Genomic DNA, 19,979 nt, shown 5'->3' on the forward strand with positions numbered 1-19,979 from the left:
CTCTCTCTCCCTCTCTCTCTCTCTCTCTCTCTCTCTCTCTCTCTCTCAGCACTGAGGTCAGATTAAGTTAATCCTCATAATACAACCATCAGTCACATAATTATCCTGAGAAAAACCTTACAAGTGGAATACAAAGTGTACACACAGTGCTATGATTGTTGCACATAGGTGGCCCCTGCGGGAATTAAACCCCCCAACCCGCGGGCGTGGGAGTGTTAGCACAATGCTCCAACCACCGAGCTATAGACCAATTACTTGTTTACCAACATTGAGACTGGATGCACGTTCAGCATGTTGTTTCGGGGTGCGCTGGTTTCAGCACACCCCAACCCCCTCTTGTGTGTTGGCTAGTGCTGCGTGCCCTAGCGAGACCTGGCAGAATGGGTTTGACGCTTGCAACCAGCGTGACGTCGTCTGTTAGGGGTGGCGAAGATTTACGATATTGTCCCTATCGGGACATAACTCGAACAGCGCTGAGTCGGATCAAGTGGACTTCGCAGCGCTCGGCACGGCGACTCGCTAGCCTGACGGCTTGCTCGGCGGCTCAAGTCCGCTTTAGGTGGCCCACGTTTTAACATGTTTTTGGCATGCCTGTCACCCTTTTACGTCTTGGGTTTGAGAATGGCACTTCCATATTCCTGAAGTGCGGAAGTGCCCCGGGACGGCACCGTTTGACTGGAAGGGTACCCCCTTCAAAGTCACCATTTGACGTTTGGTCACATTTGCCCCGAGATGTCACAGTACGCATTTTGGGGAGTGAGACAGTGTTGCAAAAAACCATAGCGTCTGGCTGTGGCTCCCTTTTGCAAAATGGCTCGATGGCATTCACTTATAGTGAATATACAGCAGCCAATTTACAAGCTCACAATGCGACTGTGTACAATGTGTGTGTGTGTGTGTGTGTGTGTGTGTGTGTGTGTGTGTGTGTGTGTGTGTGTGTGTGTGTGTGTGTGTGTGTGTGTGTGTGTGTGTGTGTGTGTGTGTGTGTGTGTGTTTGTGTACGTAAGCATCTGGCGTCAGCATTGAGTGAACCTAGTATTACGCAGTGAAAGACAAATAACCTCCATTAATTGATTCATCTAATGGATCCCATGATTCACGCTGCTGCCCGCGGGGCCGTCTGACCTTTAGACAACTACAGCTTTTATCATCAGCGTGATAAATCATCAGCACACACGCAGCACCACCACAGAACACTGCTATCGTCTCTGTCAGGTAGAAACCTTGTATGTCCAAACTGTTCCTTTAAAACAATATATATATATATTAATCACAATGCCTCATGTTTGCGAGGCGTTAAGCTTATAGATCTGCTATTTTCACTACTCTTGTGCGACACTCTTGCATGATGAAGGCCATTATCACGAAAAACATAAAAAGTTGAAAAATGGAGATACAAGGTTTCTGCACGATAGCAACAAACAATAATATTCTCCAAATGACGTGTTCAAGTCTCCCCACAGACTCAAACATCCTGTGTCTGTCTCTCTCTCTACACTCAAACAAACAACATCTATTTTATCAACTCTTCAGATGTCTAGACCTGTGGTTCTCACACTTTTTCAAGTCAAGGACCCCCAAATTGATATGTATTTGGCCACGGACCCCCATCTGAAAAGGTTTTGTGGTAGGGACCCCAGAAGAGAAGATTTATGTAAAAAACAATATATATATATAATATTAAACATTTTTGATATTGTTTTTCTTTTTCAAAAATAGCAGATGTCCAAGTGTGTAGGTCTGCTGTTTTTACATAGACAACATATAAATGGATAAAGTGGATACAAAGATTGTGATGCTATACATTAACTACTTTAGCTGGGGACCCCCTGGAACCCCCCCATAGACCCCTGGGGGTCCCCGGACCCCACTTCGAGACCCACTGGTCTAGACACCTTCCACTGAGAGGATAGGCATCTTGAAAGTGTCTCTTTAAAAGTTGTCAAAGTTCAACTTATCTTTGCTGTTGTCAAATCAGATATCATTTGCACCACATCCACTCTGGTGTTATGGCCTTGATTGTCTGTGTCTGTGTGTGTCATGTAGCAGTTTATTGTTTAGTGTGTTGTGCGTGTGCGTGTGTGTGTGTGTGTGTGTGTGTGTGTGCGCGCGCGTGGGCGTTATCGGGCTGAGGAGGATGTTATTGGCTGTTCTAGGCTCCTTTATGTCCGAGTGTGTTCTCACCACGTGTCATTCTTGTGTATTTTATGTTTATGTATTAGTGTTGAGTGAGTGAGATCTGAACAGCTTCATATCAACGTGTCACATGTGTGTACATGGAATCAAAACATTATGCTGTATGCTTAAATATCATCGATGTGTCGGGCCGTATCTACATTTTTCAACTTTTTGTGTATTTTCGTAAATGAATGCCGCCCTTCGTCATACAAGAGTGTCGCGCAAAAGAAGCAAAAATAGCCGATCAACAAACTCTCAACGCTTGACGCATGAGCCTGTAGATCAATTATTTGTGTATTTTTTTTTTATATATTTTGAAAAGTGTTTAAGTGTGTCTGTGGGTTCCATAATCCTTGAACCAATAAAAAAAAGTATCAACAAGATACTGCTCAGTGCATACAGTATAAGATCACATTTACAAACCAAACTCCAGCGTGACTTTGCTTAGACAATGACACTATTGTCAGTTTGACTGTAGGACATTACATTAGCGTACAACACTACTGTTAATACTTGTTATTAAAGGCTGTGAAAAGCCCTGTGCTGGCATTGTGTGCCATTCTGGTTCCCATTGGTTTTGGTCACGTCAGTGCATCATTTCTACATCAACCACTTGGACCATAGCATCCCTATTCTGGAGGGGAACATGCACAGAAAATAGCCAATCTACAAGCTCACAAGGCTTATGGCTTGCTGATGGGCTATTTTCTGTGAGCTTGCAGATGCTTGCAGATAGGCTATTTTCTGTGAAGAGATTTTGGGGAAAAAGTGCGGACCAAGTACATAGCCGACAATTAAGTATTAGTTTACAGAGTGAAGAGGTTTCAATTAATTACTTTTCATTATTCATTATTTTAATTAATTAATTAACATGGTAACATGTTGAGACTGCAGACCACCATCTGTAAAGACACACGTACATTCTGGTGTGTGTGTGTGTGTGTGTGTGTGTGTGTGTGTGTGTGTGTGTGTGTGTGTGTGTGTGTGTGTGTGTGTGAGAGAGTTACTATACTTGTGAGGGCCATTGTGAGCACCATTCTCCTGGTCCTCAAAAGAGAAGTGCTTGTTTTATGGTTACAAAAAAGATTTTTAAAGTTAGGCTTATGATTAGAAAAATATTCTTGTTGGGGTTAGGGTTAGACATTTAGCGGTTATAGGTTAAGGAGTTAAGGTTCGATTTATACTTAGTCGCGCTCTGGTATCTTGCACCGAAAAATTGCACATCTAGGTCATAACGCGGTGCACTGCAAGTCATTATGAGCTTGTAGATCTGCTATTTGTCGGCTATATTATTCAGCTATTTTTGCCAATTTTCAATGCCTTCCTAAAATGTTGATGTCCTCACAATTATAGTAATACAGGTGTGTGTGTGTGTGTGTGTGTGTGTGTGTGTGTGTGTGTGTGTGTGTGTGTGTGTGTGTGTGTGTGTGTGTGTGTGTGTGTGTGTGTGTGTGTGTGTGTGTGTGTGTGTGTGTGTGTGTGTGTGTGTGTGTGTGTGTGTGTGTGCTTATCATTGTGGTGTTAGTTTGCAGAGCTGGGTGACAATGGCACTTAGTTTTATGGCACTGCTGTTTCTATTTGGTTTCCCTGCTGACAGCTAAATGAGTCCCATTTACACCCTCACACACTACATGACCGCACCAACACACACACACACACACACACACACACACACACACACACACACACACACACACACACAGCTCATGAGAAGAAAACAAATATTTGTCTTAAAAAGGTGCAGTAAGTGATATATATTTTGTTAAAATAAGTGTTAAATGGCTCTATATGCTGATAGTAATCATAGAGTGTTTGCTCAGTGACAGGGGTCTCTCCAGCACTGTAGTAAACGGAACATGCATTTTCAGGTCAGGATACCACTGTTATCCAATCAGGAGAACTCATACAGGCTGCAGGATAAACAAGTGAAATGGGAAGTGATGACACACAGCAGTGAGCAGACAATATTGGAACTGGAACACTGTCAGATTGAAACTGATAAATGGGTACTTTCTCATGATTGGATCAAATTTGCAACCCACCTGAAAATGCATTTTCTGTCTACTAAAGAGCTGGAAAGACAGACAGTACTCCTGTTACTGAACAAACACTCTATAGCAATGAATACTATCAGAATATAGCACTTTAAAAGGGATAGTTCACCCCCGAAATTACTTTTTTTTCTATCGATTACTCACCCCCTGGAAACTTGAATTCATGGATATTCTTTTGTTTTTGTCGCATTCCTATTAAGCCAATAATTTGATAACGGGCAGCGGTTCCGTTGGAGACACAAATAGTCTCCTTGTGTCTCCTACCGGAACCGCTGCCTACCAGTCCACTGGTCATCAAATTATTGGCTTAGGAATGAGACAAAAACAAAAAAAATATCCATGAATTCAAGTCTCCATGGGGTGACTAATTGAAAAAAAGTGTTTGTTTTTTTGGGTGAACTATCCCTTTAACAGGTTTGCATTGTGATCCACAAATGATATGTCTTACGGGTCCATTTGGTTACATTTGACACTAAGGATTTTTACTGTGAAGAAATCACTCAGCAGTGTACATGTCAGTGCCTACTGCAGTATGTACTACTGCTGTATGAACTTGAGGTCACAGATTTAACAGAACCACTCTGCCCTCTTGTGGTAGTAATGTGTTACAGCACACCAGAGACAGGACAATGCACACAGACAGGACAATGCACACATTTTCAATGATTTCACCAGGAGGACCAGGGGTTTGGTCACATAATGAGCAGAATAATGCTCCTTATGTGGTCATACTGCAACTGAGCTGTTCACTTGTTATGATAATAGCTTCAGATGTAGCCTTGTGTGAAGTACTTTGTACTTTGCAAAGTAGTAGCAAAGATCATTTTGGTTCCATCCAAAGGGGGAACAGACAGACAGAGAATATTTAACTGGCTGTTTAAATGACTAATTACACTCTCTCCTCTTTCTTTCCCTTGATAGTCTTACTCAATTTCTCCTCATTGTTTGGTCTCCTTCCACCTCTCTTTTCCATAAAAAGGTGGACAACAGGGACAACGCCTTTGTATTCTCTCATTTTGTTTCGACACAAACCCCTTCATTCTCACCCTGAAACAAACCACTAACTTGTTGCTCATCTTAGGTTGTCCATCATGTTCACTATAGCTGAGCATGAATATTTGGAAAGGTTTAGTTAAATGTAGAATAATAAATAAAAAAACATTGAACAACACAAATGTCTCCCTGGAACTAAATGATCTGTGGCCAAACATATATGAATTTGGGGGTCAAGGTCAAGTTTAATTGTACCAAACCGGGCAATATTAAATTAATTTGGGGGTCCTTGACATCAAAATGTCAGAGAACCATCACGTAACAACTATTCCACAATCTCTGAATGCTATATAGAGTCTGGAACTGCTGTACAACCACCTGAAAGCCCAGAACGGAAGCCGTTATCTGTTCGTCATTTCCGCTCACGAAAATATATTTTAAAGACATTTTTAAAATATATAAACATCAGTGGTGTAAAGTAACTAAGTACATTTACTCAAGTACTGTACTTAAGTACAGTTGTGAGGTATTTTTATTTTACTGGAGTATTTCCAATTTTCAGTCATTTTACTCCAAATATTGTACTTTTACTCCACTACAATTATTTGAAAACTTTAGTTACTAGTTCCTTTGCAGATATAAATTATTATATTATAAGACATACATTAACCACTTTAGCCCTATTTTATACCCAGGCTATTTGAAAATAGCCGATCTACATCTGTGAGCTTGTAAATATGCTATTTTCAAACATTTTAGTACTTTTACTTTTGGTACTAGTAGATTTTGATGCCAATACTGTTGTACTTTCCCTCAAGTACATTTTGAATTCCGGACTTTTACTTACTAAACAGAGTATTTCTACATTGCAGTATTGATACTTTTACTTGAGTAAAACATTTGAGTACTTTTTTCCCCACCACTGACATACGTCACATATGGACCACATGAATGTAACGTGTGTGACTGTGTTTTGCAGGTGGAGGCGGGGAGAAGGACCGAGCAGCCATCAGCCATGAAGCCTTCCTGCTGATGGCCAACTCCCAGAGTGACATGGATGACTGGGTGAAGGCCATACGCAGAGTGATCTGGGGACCGTTTGGAGGAGGTACGAGAACACGCCGGAAACACACGTTAAAGCACTGGTTCTGGGGTACCACCAGGATGGATGAATGAATGAATCAATTAATTAATAAATAGTTGTATTTCCGTGTCAGGACAGTTACTTGACCCATTAAGACCATGAGGCCGATTCTACAAATACCTTCTAAATCAGTAGTTCTCAAACTTTTACGTAAAAAGTTATTCAACGTTTTTGAAACACTTTCAAGATTTTTCGTTTTTTTTTTCAAAAATAGCAGATATACAGGCTCACATAGCCAATGCTAAAATCTAAAATGGGTTAACTGAAAATGTATCGATTGTAAGTCACCCTTCTCCTCCGCTTAAAAAAATTAAAGAAATTCAATTAAAACACTGTTCTCACTATCAATCTTCATATCCATCTATCAAAGGGGCCAAATAGACCCTTTTGGGTTTGTAACTCTGAGAGTGTACAAATGGAACCAAATGGTCAATGCCATTCATGTTGGTGTGGGAAAACCACGTTGCAGGGTAAACAGTAGGTAATTCACCATTTTGAAAGTCTGTGATTTGATTCGAAATTGGCCCGTGTTCGGGGGAGGGCTGGGGCGGCACCTGTCAACAGGGAGTGTTGGGTGGGAGGAGTGGGACGAAGGCTCTACGTCCTCCCGGTGGGGGCTCCTCACTGGTATGGGGGGGTCAGTAGGATACAACAGCAGTGGCAACACACATAAATGTGTGTGGGGAGGAAATAATTGGCATAACGACGAATTGGGGAGGAAAAAAGCAGTAAAAAGCTAAAAAAAAAATACTGTAAATAAATAGAAAATCACTATGCTGTTTTTTTATTTTATCTAAAATGACTGTATTCCTCTAATACAAGACAGTTACAATGTGTGCAGACTGTGCACTGATGTCAGTACGCCTTTTAAAATAGTTCCTTACGAGTGCTGAATGTGAAACATAATGAGTGTTAACTAACATTGACAAAAGTGTTCTGTATTGCACAAATCATAAGCAAACAAACATGATATCTCAGCAACTTTGGGAAAGATACGGTCACTGTTTATGTACTGTATGGGGCCGATGTTGACAATAGAATGCATTAACACTTGTATGGTTGGTCATTTAATGAGAGATATGACAGACTCCTCTCTCCATGCCTCAGTCATGCAGTCACTGTACGGGACATGAAGCCGCAAATATCTGATATTCAAAATCCACTGCAATATAAACACTAAAGAACATACACACAAAATACATGTGACTGAGGTGCTATGTACAGAAGCACTGCCATACATCTTCTTTAAAGGGTCTCTACTGGTTCTTCAGCTTAGTTTAGTCACCTCAAAGTATTCTATATACCACTTTTAGTGATATTTAGCATACCTTTTGTTTGATGTGTATGCCCCTTTTTATACTGTACAGTAATAGTTCCTGAGCCATGTGGCCTAATAGGTCATGTGTTCCTGTAGCGTGAGGCAGCTTTATGTACAATCATCCCCCAGCTATGATGTATACACTATACCCCTTGTATGTCACAATGATTTACCCCTGATCTATATTGATGCTGAGTGCCAAGCAGTGAGGCATTGGGTCGCATTTTTATAGTCTTTGGCATGACTGCCTCGGCCTGGGATAGAACCCCGACCTCCCAATCTCAGGGAGGACACCTACAAGCAGTGGTGTAAAGTAAATAAGTACATTTACTGTACTTAAGTACAATTTTGAGGTATTTGTACTTTACTTGAGTATTTCCAATTTCCCATACTTTTACTTCTACATCTCAGAGGTAAATGTTGCACTTTTACTCCACTACAATTATTTGAAAACTCTAGATACTTTGTAGATTTTGATTATTATTACAAAACATACATTAACCAGCCCTATACATTTCGGCCATTTGAAAATAGCCGATCTACAAGCTCACAATGCGTCGCGATGCGACACATTGTGAGCTTGTAGATCGGCTATTTTCAAAAGATTTGTAGGTATTTGAAAACTGGAAATGGGACATTTTGCGTAATGAGTACTTTTACTCTTGGTACTTTAAGTACATTATGATGCCAATACGTTTGTACTTACAAACTTATGTACTTACTCAAGTACATTTTGAATTCCGGACTTTTACTTGTAATAGAGTATTTCTATATTGCAGTATTGATACTTTTACATAAGTAAGAAATGTGAGTACTTTTTCCACCACTGCCCACAAGCCCATTGAGCTGTTGTTTTTGTTTTGTAACATAACCCACTCTATACAATAATATAAAATCAAGTTTGAATTTCCTTTTCACTACTGTAAACTACAGTGAATGGTGTGGTAGTTGGAGAAGAGAGTCATTTCAGTCATGTGTCTAGATACAAGCTGCAATACAAAGTAGGTATGTGGCGAAGTCGAAGGCTAAAATAGAACGCTGGGCCAAAAGGTCTCAACTGTAAATCTGTGATCTCTTAATTCCCAGCATGCCCTTTTACCAGGCTTCCTGTTTGACTAGGTTACTGGACATGGAGTCCAGAAATAAAACTAGGTCCTGCGGGGTGTGAACTAGCTAGGCTATAAGGCGTCCAGGGTTATGTTTCATGGGGATGTCATATTAATAGGGAGGATCAGAGGGAAATACTTCAATGTGACAGTACAGTACATCACTGAAGGCCTAGGCATCGTATTTAATTAACCCCGGATTAGTGCTGTATACACAGGTGGACATTGTACAAGGCTCCCCCCCATTGCATTTGACCTTCCACTCGCCCCTTATTCAAGATTCAATGTTTTATTTGTTAGATTCCATGCACACGAGTACACAAGAGTAGACTACATTCTTTGGTTTCAACTCCTTGATATTGTAGAAACGCAACAAATTTTAAAAAGTAATAATGAAATTACTAATGATCGTAGATAAAAGTAGCTAGCATGCAGTGTCAGTGATATGTATTTGTTTGTTAGGTGTTGTGTGCATATGGGTCCCATTTCATATACTATATATATATACACACATATACTTATTTGTACATACTGTATATCCAGAATTTGTACTGCATGCACATCATTCCTTGAAAGCTATAAAAATTAAGCCGACCAATTCCCCTGGGGGACAGAGTTAAACTGCAACATTAACTTTAAAAATACAGTTTTATAAAAATGGTTTGCTTGATATCTATGATGATTGCAGGATTTCAGGGAGCAGGTGGTGGTTGCAGTTATTTGTTTTAACTTAAATGTATTCACAGATATATAAGCTATATAATCATAGGCCTAGGTCATTTACTATTCCACACTTACTTGGTTCAGTGGTAATAATCCCTTTATGGCTCTTATTACGTGACTGACATTAACATTTAAGATCTTTTTATGTCTCCATAACTTTTAATATCTCCATAAGTGTTGATAGTGGAAGTCTGATATTGGAGTCAGACCTCCATATCCAGTGGTGTAAAGTAACTAAGTACATTTACTGAAGTACTGTACTTAAGTAACATGATTAGATGTTTGTACTTTACTTGAGTATTTCCAATACTTTTACTTCTACTCCACTACATCTCAGAGGCAAATATTGTACTTTTCAATTATTTTAAAATTGTAGTTACTACTAGTTACTTTGTAGATTTTAATTATTATTACAAAACATACAGTAACCACTTCAGCCTTATATACATTTCAGCTATTTGAAAATAGACAATCTACAAGCTCACAATGCGTTGTGATGCGAGCTTGTAGATCTGCTATTTTCAAAAGATTATACATTTGAAAACTTGTGAAATGGGACATTCTGCATAATGAGTACTTTTACTTTTGGTACATTAAGTACATTTTGATGCCAATACTGTTGCACCTTTACTCAAATACATTTTGAATTCCAGACTTTTACTTGTAACAGAGAATTTATACATTGCAGTATTGATACTTTTACAATAAGTAAAACATTTGAAAACACTTTTTCCACCACTGTCCATATCATATGGAGGGAATGTCTTCCATCTAGAATTAGAACTGTCGCCAACTTATAGAAGCGTCGTTAACGGCGACACTGCCGTCACGACCCCGTGACCTCTGACCTGTCTGCTATTTACAATCACTGTCAGCTGGACATGCCATAGCCCGGGGGAGCAGCCGCTGTGATTGGCCAGTGGGATGTCATGGAAACGTAATTTTCAAAATATTCTGTTTCGTAATAACTGTACTCTGTGGACAGAAACAATGCCTGAATACAATATATTTAATCTGTAATATCTTTGAACCAACGGATTTTTTATTATAATAATAATAAATTATAGGCATACATCATTTTTCACGTTTATGTTATTAGTGCTTCAACAGACACACAAAACAAATAAATACAATACAGAGAAAGAACAGCAGCAGATAAAAAATAAACTAATACAAATAAGATCCGGGATAAGAATTTGTGTTTTTAAGAAAAGAAAAAAGAAGATTGCAGCCTATGTAGGCCTGTAGCTATTTAAAATACATTAAGTTCTCTTTTTTATTGACAAAATATAAACACTACAAACTACAAAAATAACAGGACAAACTGCAGTAATACAGTACTGGAAAAATATAAAACTTAAGATGAGAAAAATAGAATAAAGAAAGAAATAATGAAATAAATAAGCTTGGTTATATAGGCAATACCATATTCTTCACAGATTCTTCTGGTTTTCATAGCTTTAGTGTTTTAGTGTTTGTACATTGTTTTAAGTTTTCTAGGTATTGCAAAGAAAATAGGTCACACAGCTCGTAGCCACGATGCAATAATAGTTTTTTTTTTTTTTTTATCAACGTGTCGACACAATATAGGCCTTCTTCAGGGTATGAGTTTTCTAAGTACGACAATAATAATAAGGCTTTTTAAAAAAATAACATGTTCTGGGAGCTCCAGCAGGTCATCTTTAATGAGGTTGCCTAGCCTAGCCAACCATGGCAACCACTAACTAAACCAATCCCTGCGGAGCGTCCCTCCAGACAATGGGGTCTTCCACCTGTCAGCTGGTCTCAGCTAACTGTCAACAGTCTGCTCTCACTAAAGCCAGCCAGCGGTCTGGCTTCATGTCATAGAGCTGCTGTATGGTGCATGTGTTGTTATGACGGGGGTGCGTAGCAGCGTTCATGTGCGCTTAATATGAGCGTTGGTGAAATCCTCGCAGCGTTCAAATCTTATTTTTAACTCCATGGTTCAAATGCTGGAACCATGCTGGATGCATCATTCTCTGCGGCCAACGCTGTTGGCCAAGAAGTGCGGCCAGTTCGGCTCGTTGTACGAGAAACACTCCGCGCTGCTCCTGTGTTCTCCTTGTGCTGGGGAGTACTATGACTACCAAGACCTGTCTCTGTCTGCCACACACACAGCAGGTAGGATCAATCAGTGGTTCTCAACCTGTGGGTCGGGACCCCCAGGGTCCTTATATGATTTTGGGAGGGGCATTGGCCAAATTGTCAAATATGATAAGAAAGAGGCAAACATATTTTTTGCTAAATGATGGTAACAGGAAGAGTGGGCACCTCTATGTAAAAGTGGCTATTTGTTCAAAAATGTTGGAAAATGTAATATTTGGAGACCGCTTTAGAGTAATGTAAAGTATTGCCAGTGGTGGAAATATTACTCAAATGTTTTACTTAAGTAAAAGTATCAATACTGCCATGTCATGCCATTTGGGCGGCTGTGGCTCAGAAGGTAGTGCAGGTCGTCCAATGATCAGTGGGTCGGCGGTTCGAATCCCGGCTCCTCCTGACCAGATGTCGAAGGAACTCCCTGGGCAAGACACTGAACCCTACATTGCCTCCAATGAGTCGGTCGGCGCTCGCTTGCCACCATTGGTGTTTGAATGTGGGAAAAGTGGACGCTGGCTCCCATTGTCCCCCCCGTATGAATGAATGAACGAACCATTGTAAAGCGCTTTGAGTACGTTTGAGTACTTAGAAAAGCGCCATAAAAATGCAATTCATTATTATTATTATTATTATTGTCAAAATACTCTGTTATAAGTAAAAGTATGGAATGAAAAATTTACTTGAGAAAAAGTACAAAAGTATTGGCATCAAAATGTACTTAAAGTACCAAAAGTAGCAAGTACTCATTGTGCAGAATGTCCCATTTCATAGTATACACATTTGAAAATAGCTGATCTACAAGCACACAGTGTGTCGCAAAGCAACGCGTTGTGAAATTAAGTGGTTAATGTATGTTTTTGTGTCCGCTAGGCCGAAAGGCCTTTGTACTCTCTAGAGGCCAAAGAAAAACCTTTGCCCTGCATTTTTCACATCTGCATTTTATAGCTCCACCAGGAGGCCGATTTATGTAAAACATTTTCTTTTTATATTAAGGCTTCAGATTTGATCAAAATGTCATGCAAATCGGTATACATGATCTCTATAGTCATGTGATCAAGACTGATCTGTTTGATTTTTCACATTCCATCCTGATTGGCAAAGATTGACATCTAAAGTTTGCAGGAGTGGCAAATCTCGCAAAATCATGAACGCAGCGTCCGATTGCGGTGAAACTTTGCACGCACATTCGCACTACATGGGGAACAAATGCCACCCTTTTAACATTGCCCAATTATAGCGCCACCAGGAGGCCAATCTTTGCAACACTTTTCTTTTTCATATTACTCCTACAAATTTTGTCCAAACATCATGCAAATCGTATAGTAAAGTGATCAAGATGGTTCCGTCCGATTTTTCATATTCCATCCTGATTGGCGAATTCCGAACATTAATAGCCCACAATAACCTACCTGACCTGGCGACCTGTGCTCCGAGGAGCACTTTTTCTAGAATTATATATGTTTTTATTTGCTATTTTAGTTTTAAAATACAAGACGTACTGTACATGACCACAAATAAAACAGAAGACACAAAACATAACAAAACAGAACAAAAGAGAGACAGAAAACAACCACTACAAACCCTCCCACCCACCCCCATTTTAGAGATTTGGATGTGCATGCATCTCTTTTATACTGTGTAAATTGCCCAAGGGCCCTTGACTAGTAGGGACCCATGGGGGCCATATATATTAGAATAAATTAAATATAGTGGAGCTGTCTGAATAACAGGACTAATGTCTGACTAACAGAGCAGAAAAGTATTTAAGATTTTTTTATTAAAATGTGTGTGTGATTAAATACATGTAGGTGATTTCTCAAGTAGTGAGATTTGTTTAATTATAACATGAACTTTGAAGTTAGCATTCTGAATCAGCTGCTAACTGTCAGATCAATGTTTAGGGAGACCTGTAAAGACACCGTAGTCGAGTTTATGGAAAATAAATTCATGCACACACTTTTAAATCCTGCCGTACTGTTTAATACACTTTAGGCTAGCAAATGTAATGATCACATATCAATAAAAGATTGTTTATTCTGCTGAGGCAATGGGACAGTTATTAGCTGCTTACACCAGAACCTTTCATTTTTATACCGTATTGCACCTCGTGTAATATACTGTATTGGAGCCAGTACAGTGCACCACTAGTCTGGCAGCTGCTGAGGTGGGGTGGGAATGTTGGTCTATATGTTTAAGTCACACACCCCCCCCCCCCCCCCCCAACCCACTTTACACCAGAAAAAAAGTGACCTTTTGGTACCTACCAAAAAGTGACCTTTCAAATGACCAGGTCCAGGCGCGGATTTGCAGAGGCCTATGTCTAAAAAGTATTTAATGCAAATTCTCTCTGTCACACACACACACTTCCAATAACAGTCACAACACAACCGACATAGTGTAGATACACATCAGCCTTCAATTACAGAGCCACAAACAAACAGTCACTGAACATGTTTCACTGCCACACCGGGCCCCGACATGACAGCAACAGAGCTACTACCTTGAACCACATCAGCACATGACACGAACAGCATCCAACACGAACAGCATACAACACAAACAGCATCCAACACGAACAGCATGCAACACAAACAGCATTCAACACGAAGTGCATACTATAAAAAACATCATACAATACAACACAAACTGCAGCAGCAGCAGTGCATCCAGCAAAGGTTATTAGGTATGTCACAATTATTACATGATCGCCTAATCACAAGTATTTGAGATAATCGCGATACTTTTTTGGATAATCGTCATAATCATTTCCATGTTCAAAAATGTTCATATGTTTTCAAACATTTTCAAAAATAGTGGAAATAGCAGAAACATCTGCCCTGTGCACATTTTGTTTAGGAAGCCTAAAAAGCCAGACACATTTGAATTAATTATGTTACATACACTGTTCAGTGTACGACGCAATCATTCATTAATTCGGCCTGGTTAATCGCAATTATTTGAGCGACAATTAAACGTCAAGTAAAATGTCATAATCGTGACAGTCCTAAAGAGGTTCCTACTTTGAGTCGTCTTCATCAGCCGTCTTCAGGGGAAACCCCCGAGAAGGACAAGGTCTTCGGTCGTTTTACCGTGCGGACCAAGTCTTCGGAGGAATCCCCCATGCAGACAAACCCATGGATAGAGAGAGATCTCCAGATTTCGATCTCTAGGGCGGGGCATCCTCGGCTCCAGACATCTCGCCATCCTCCGTACATCTGGTTGGCTTCACCAGTACTTTATTAGAGGTGGATGGTCTGGGAGGGTGTTATACTGTAGGTGAGAACCTCAGTCTTCTGGGCATTTATGATGCAGATGTCATCTGCATCCTCATATGTACAGTATGTTTGTGGGTGGGTGTATGGGTCTGTGTGTGGGGGGGGTGCGTTTGTGTGTGTGTGTGTGTGTGTGTGTGTGTGTGTGTGTGTGTGTGTGTGTGTGTGTGTGTGCGTGCGTGCGTGCGTGCGTGCGTGCGTGCGTGCGTGCGTGCGTGCGTGCGTGCGTGCGTGCGTGCGTGCGTGCGTGCGTGCGTGCGTGCGTGCGTGCGTGCGTGCGTGCGTGCGTGCGTGCGTGCGTGTGTTTATAAAATAAAAAAAGACTACATTAGGGAGTCATCTAGACCTCCTAGTTAGTGAAGCCCAGTTCTTTCTCCCCTCCTCCACTGATGGCCTGTCTTACTGCATAGTCCAGGCTTATTATAATGAAGAGGAGGGGGGAGGGGGCGTCCCCCCTGCAACACCTCTGCCAGCCTTGAGTATCTGAAAGAAGAAAGAAAGATTAAATCAAGTAACCGAGAGCCACATATACTGTATCCTGTCGCAAGTTCTCGCAACATACAGCTTAGCTTACGTATATTGTATACTGTCACAACATACACAGCCTAATATACGTATATAAATTGTAACTTTATAAATGTGCAAATACCCTTACATTTTTAGGTCATAGGCATAGCAGTGGCGGACATTTTGTGGTGTCACAGATAGAAAACCCATACATTTTTCCCATGGAGATTTCCGAAAATATTTTTTATAAACTATGTTAAGCCTGGAACCAAGCCATCCAGAATCCTGGTGAATGTGTGAAGTGATTTACTAGGCCCAGTGGTGCAAAAAGTACTCTAATTCTTTACTCGAGTAAAAGTGCCAATACAGCAATTTAGAAATACTCTATTACAAGTACAAGTCTGGTATTCAAAATTTACTTGAGTAAAAGTACAAAAGTATTGGCATCAAAATATACTTAAAGTACAAGTACTCATTATGCACAACGCGTTACGATATCCCGCTTGAAAGGGTACAGTCCATAGGAGGTTTTAACTGGATTTCACTCATACAATGACCACAACTTAGTTTTCTTTTTAGTTCTTACGTTTTTGTTGTTGCAGTACAGCTTATGTAGGTAATAAGGTACAGTTTTAAGGTTGTAAGGTGAAAAACCTTACATGAAAAAAATAAATAACTCTAAATATAATGCACATGAAATAATAAATGCAAAAATATAATCACAATACATAATACATGCCTCACATATATTTTTTAACACTTGTGAATATTGTTTTTACTTTCTTCGTGTCTTTTTCTGAATTGTTTTTTAACAAATGCAGTCTTATGAAATGCAAATATAATAAAGACCGAATTGTAGCAGCATTTAGCAACTGTTTCTATCAATCTACATCTCTCAGTAAACAAATCACATTCGTTTTTAAATCAATCATGTTTGCAAGCGATTCTTAAAATGTAAAATTCTCTATTTAGCTGTCTTAGGGTCTTCTAACTCTTCTTTCATTTGTATCAGTCATTGCCATCAAACAATTATATATGTGAAGAGGTTAAATTGCGTGACTCTCACTCTCAAAGGGTGAGACTTGGCAGCTCTGCTCACTTGAGGACATCAAACAAACAAATGACAATGAACTAGAACGTTCTAACTGCGCCACAACTGGCAAGTGTTATGACTCTTAAACAAACAAACAGTTCGTCTCTCACCTCTCCAGCTTTTCATGGCTGCACCAGTGCTGCGTTGATGTGTTCTGCGCAAAGTTGCTGTTGCTGGAAGAACGATTATTTGTTTGTAATAATGGAGGAGTGTGGAAGATTCTCCTCCTTCTCCCTCTGTAGTTTGAATTACAGCGCTTCCTTCAGGTGTGGCGCTTTAAAAACGAGCAGCGACGCTGATTGGGCACAGGGAATGATTTCAGACAGCTGCCACTCTGTCAATCAGCCCGACTTTTTAACCCTTTGATCTCCAGTGAGGATTTCCCAAGTTGACTTCACAGTTGTAGATCGGCTATTTTCAAATATTTGAAATTAAAATGGCTATTTTCAAATAGCCAAACTATATAGGCTATAGCATAGGTTCTCAAAGTGGGGTCCGGGGACCCCCAGGGGTCCTTGAGGGAGTTCCAGGGGGTCCCCAGCTAAATGATGAATAGTGTTCCATTTGTATGATATCAGAGTTAAATTAAAGGGATATTTCACTTTCAAAAAAACTTTTGGTCATTTTATGGTCTACTCAGGCTTTTGTGAGCCCCCCAGACCGTTTTTAAGTTGCTTGATTCAGTATTTAGATATTTGATATTCATTTTATCAGACACGCCCCCTTCCCATACAAACCCATTATAACTTCAAACTCCATTTTTAACCCGTTTAACCATCAAAAACACCCGTCCTTGGTTCTGGTGACTCACCCTGCCCTCCTAATGCGTGAGAGGGCCGTGTTTTTTTGATAACTTTTTTCATTTATTTTTAATATTTCTTTTTGGAAAATGAAAAAATTAAATACAAAAAAGAATTATTAAAAATAAATGAAAAAAGTTATCAAAAAAACACGGCCCTCTCACGCATTAGGAGGGTAGGGTGAGTCACCAGAACCAAGGACGGGTGTTTTTGATGGTTAAACGGGTTAAAAATGGAGTTTGAAGTTATAATGGGTTTGTATAGGAAGGGGGCGTGGCTGATAAAATGAATATCAAATATCTAAATACTGAATCAAGCAACTTAAAAACAGTCTGGGGGGTTCACAAAAGCCTGACTAGACCATAAAATGACCAAAAGTTTTTTTGAAAGTGAAATATCCCTTTAACATTAATTTTACAATATAAATTCAATTGAGGTCCCAGAGATAGATAATGCCATTAAATGAGGGTCTGTAACCTCTAATGCATGTCAAACTGGGGGTCCTTGCAATTAAAATGGTTGAGAATCACTGCTAGAGCCGTAAAAATAATGGGGGTCCCTGAGGTATATCTCTTCAGATGGGGGTCCACGGGCTAAGAAGTGCCAATTTGGGGGTCCTTGACTTGAAAAAGTTTGAGAACCACTGGGCTATAGGGCTGAAGTGGTATGTTTTGTAGTAATAATCCAAATCTACAAAGTAACAAGTAACTAAAGTTTTCAAATAATTGTAGTCTGGGTCTACAATTTGGGTCCAGGGACCCTCATGGTGTAACTCTGAGAGTGTACAAATGGAACCAAATGGACCCGTAAGTCCATTTGGTTCCATTTGTACACTCAGAGTTATGGGGGTCGACGGGTCGTGGAAAGGAAATATCTGAGAACCACTGTGCTACACTAAATGGAGCCTTCATTAGTATCATTGGTAACACCTGTGAAGGAAGTGATACTATGGCTGCTGTGCATAGAGCCTATAACTAACTACCTTCCAGGGCAGGGTTTCTCAAAGTGGGCACTTTGAGAATATTTGGAATTCATCAATATCACTTCAGGTTAACCACTTAGACCCCCTAGACTTAGTAAAACGGACCTCACTACGCTCTTTTTTGATCTTCACCAAATACCTTTGCCAAAATAGCCGATCTACAAGCTCACAACAGGTTGCCCTTGCGGCGCGTTGTGAGCTTGTAGATCGTCTATGTTTGGTTAATGTTCCCCCCAGAATAGGGATGCTGGGGTTGAAGTGGTTAAACGTCGAGTATAACGTCAATCTGTCCTAACTCCAAAAGGAAACTGATATTCTCTCAAGTTTTCACTGTGACATGCTGTATCTTAGGGGGAAAGATTGGGAGGCTAACGTACTGCACCCGGAAAGATTTACATATTTTCGTAGTGTAATTTGACATAAATGTAAGGTGCTATCAAGTAACAATGGTATTCAAGGGTGCCGTGGATGAACAGGTTATTTACTGGGACCTGATACATATAAAGTGGTTCAAATGATGGTAACGCTATATTAACTAATTTAGCTGGTGTGATAGAGACAAGTCAATGCAATTCCTACTATATGAGAGGCATCGTAAAATACCGTCATTTCACTGGTTGACTACTGCAGTAGTCAACCACCAACCGCTACAGCCGATTTTTTTGTGTTCTAATAAAGTGTCCCATTTGTTTGATTTGACTTTTTTATGTGACATACCTGCCATCTCAATATACAACCCATAGGCTACTATAAATTACTCCATCAGTGTGTCAAAAGTTCTAGCATCTGAAATCTAAGGTGTAAGTGGTCGCATGGTATATATGTCACAGACGCATCCTTTGAGGTTTTCAATACCCAGATACGTATCTACGCTTGTAGATCAGCTATTTTCAATGGCAGAAATGTATATAGGGCTGAAGTGGGTAATGTATCTTTTGTAATAATAAAATATCTACAAAGTAACTAGTAACAACATTTTTCAAATAATTGTAGTGGTGTAAAAGTGCAATAGTTGCCTGTGGGATGTAGTGGAGTAGAAGTAAAAGTATTGGACATTGGAAATACTCAAGTAAGGTACAAATACCTCAACATTAAGTACAATACTTGAGTAAATGCACTTAGTTACTTCTTTCCACCACTGAAAACCGTCTAACATCAGAACGTTGTGTGGTGTTGCAGGTATCTTCGGCCAGCGTCTGGAGGACACGGTGCAGTACGAGAGGAAGTTCGGGCCCAGGCTGGCTCCTCTGCTGGTGGAGCAGTGTGTGGACTTCATCAGGGAGAGAGGCCTGGACGAGGAGGGGCTGTTCAGGATGCCCGGACAGGCCAACCTGGTCAAAGACCTCCAGGAGAGCTTCGACTGCGGGGACAAGCCCCTGTTCGACAGGTAGGACATGATGACAATGGCATTGGACGCGCTAACATGCAGTTTGCTGAACATTGTATTGAGATACACCAGCAGCATATGATTTCTATTGAAGTCTGATGCCTCAAAAGTCACATAAAATGTCCCCACACTTCATCAAAATGCTATTAGGATGTAGGCAATCTCACTTACATTTTGTAATTTAGGTCCATTAGGTCCATAATCCATAAGTAAGTCCCATATATGCACATAAATGAGAACATCTGAGTGAGTCAGAATAGCATTTTCCTGATGTGCGTTAAAGGAGTGCCGCCCGACGTTT

The 19,979-nt window shown here is 40.1% G+C and overlaps 1 protein-coding gene across 1 annotated transcript in view; it reads left to right on the plus strand.

Moving 5' to 3' along the window:
- The window catches only part of arhgap22b (Rho GTPase activating protein 22b), a 73,242-nt gene that overhangs the window by 47,102 nt on the left and 6,161 nt on the right, over positions 1-19,979 (plus strand). The window contains exons 4-5 of the mRNA XM_084078136.1: positions 6,205-6,333; positions 19,471-19,678. Of these exons, the coding sequence (XP_083934262.1) occupies positions 6,205-6,333; positions 19,471-19,678 (337 nt within the window). The remainder of the gene's footprint in view (positions 1-6,204; positions 6,334-19,470; positions 19,679-19,979) is intronic.

This window comes from Gymnoscopelus microlampas (genome assembly GCF_963454915.1).
Source record: "Gymnoscopelus microlampas genome assembly, chromosome: 14".
NCBI classification, from domain to species: domain Eukaryota; kingdom Metazoa; phylum Chordata; class Actinopteri; order Myctophiformes; family Myctophidae; genus Gymnoscopelus; species Gymnoscopelus microlampas.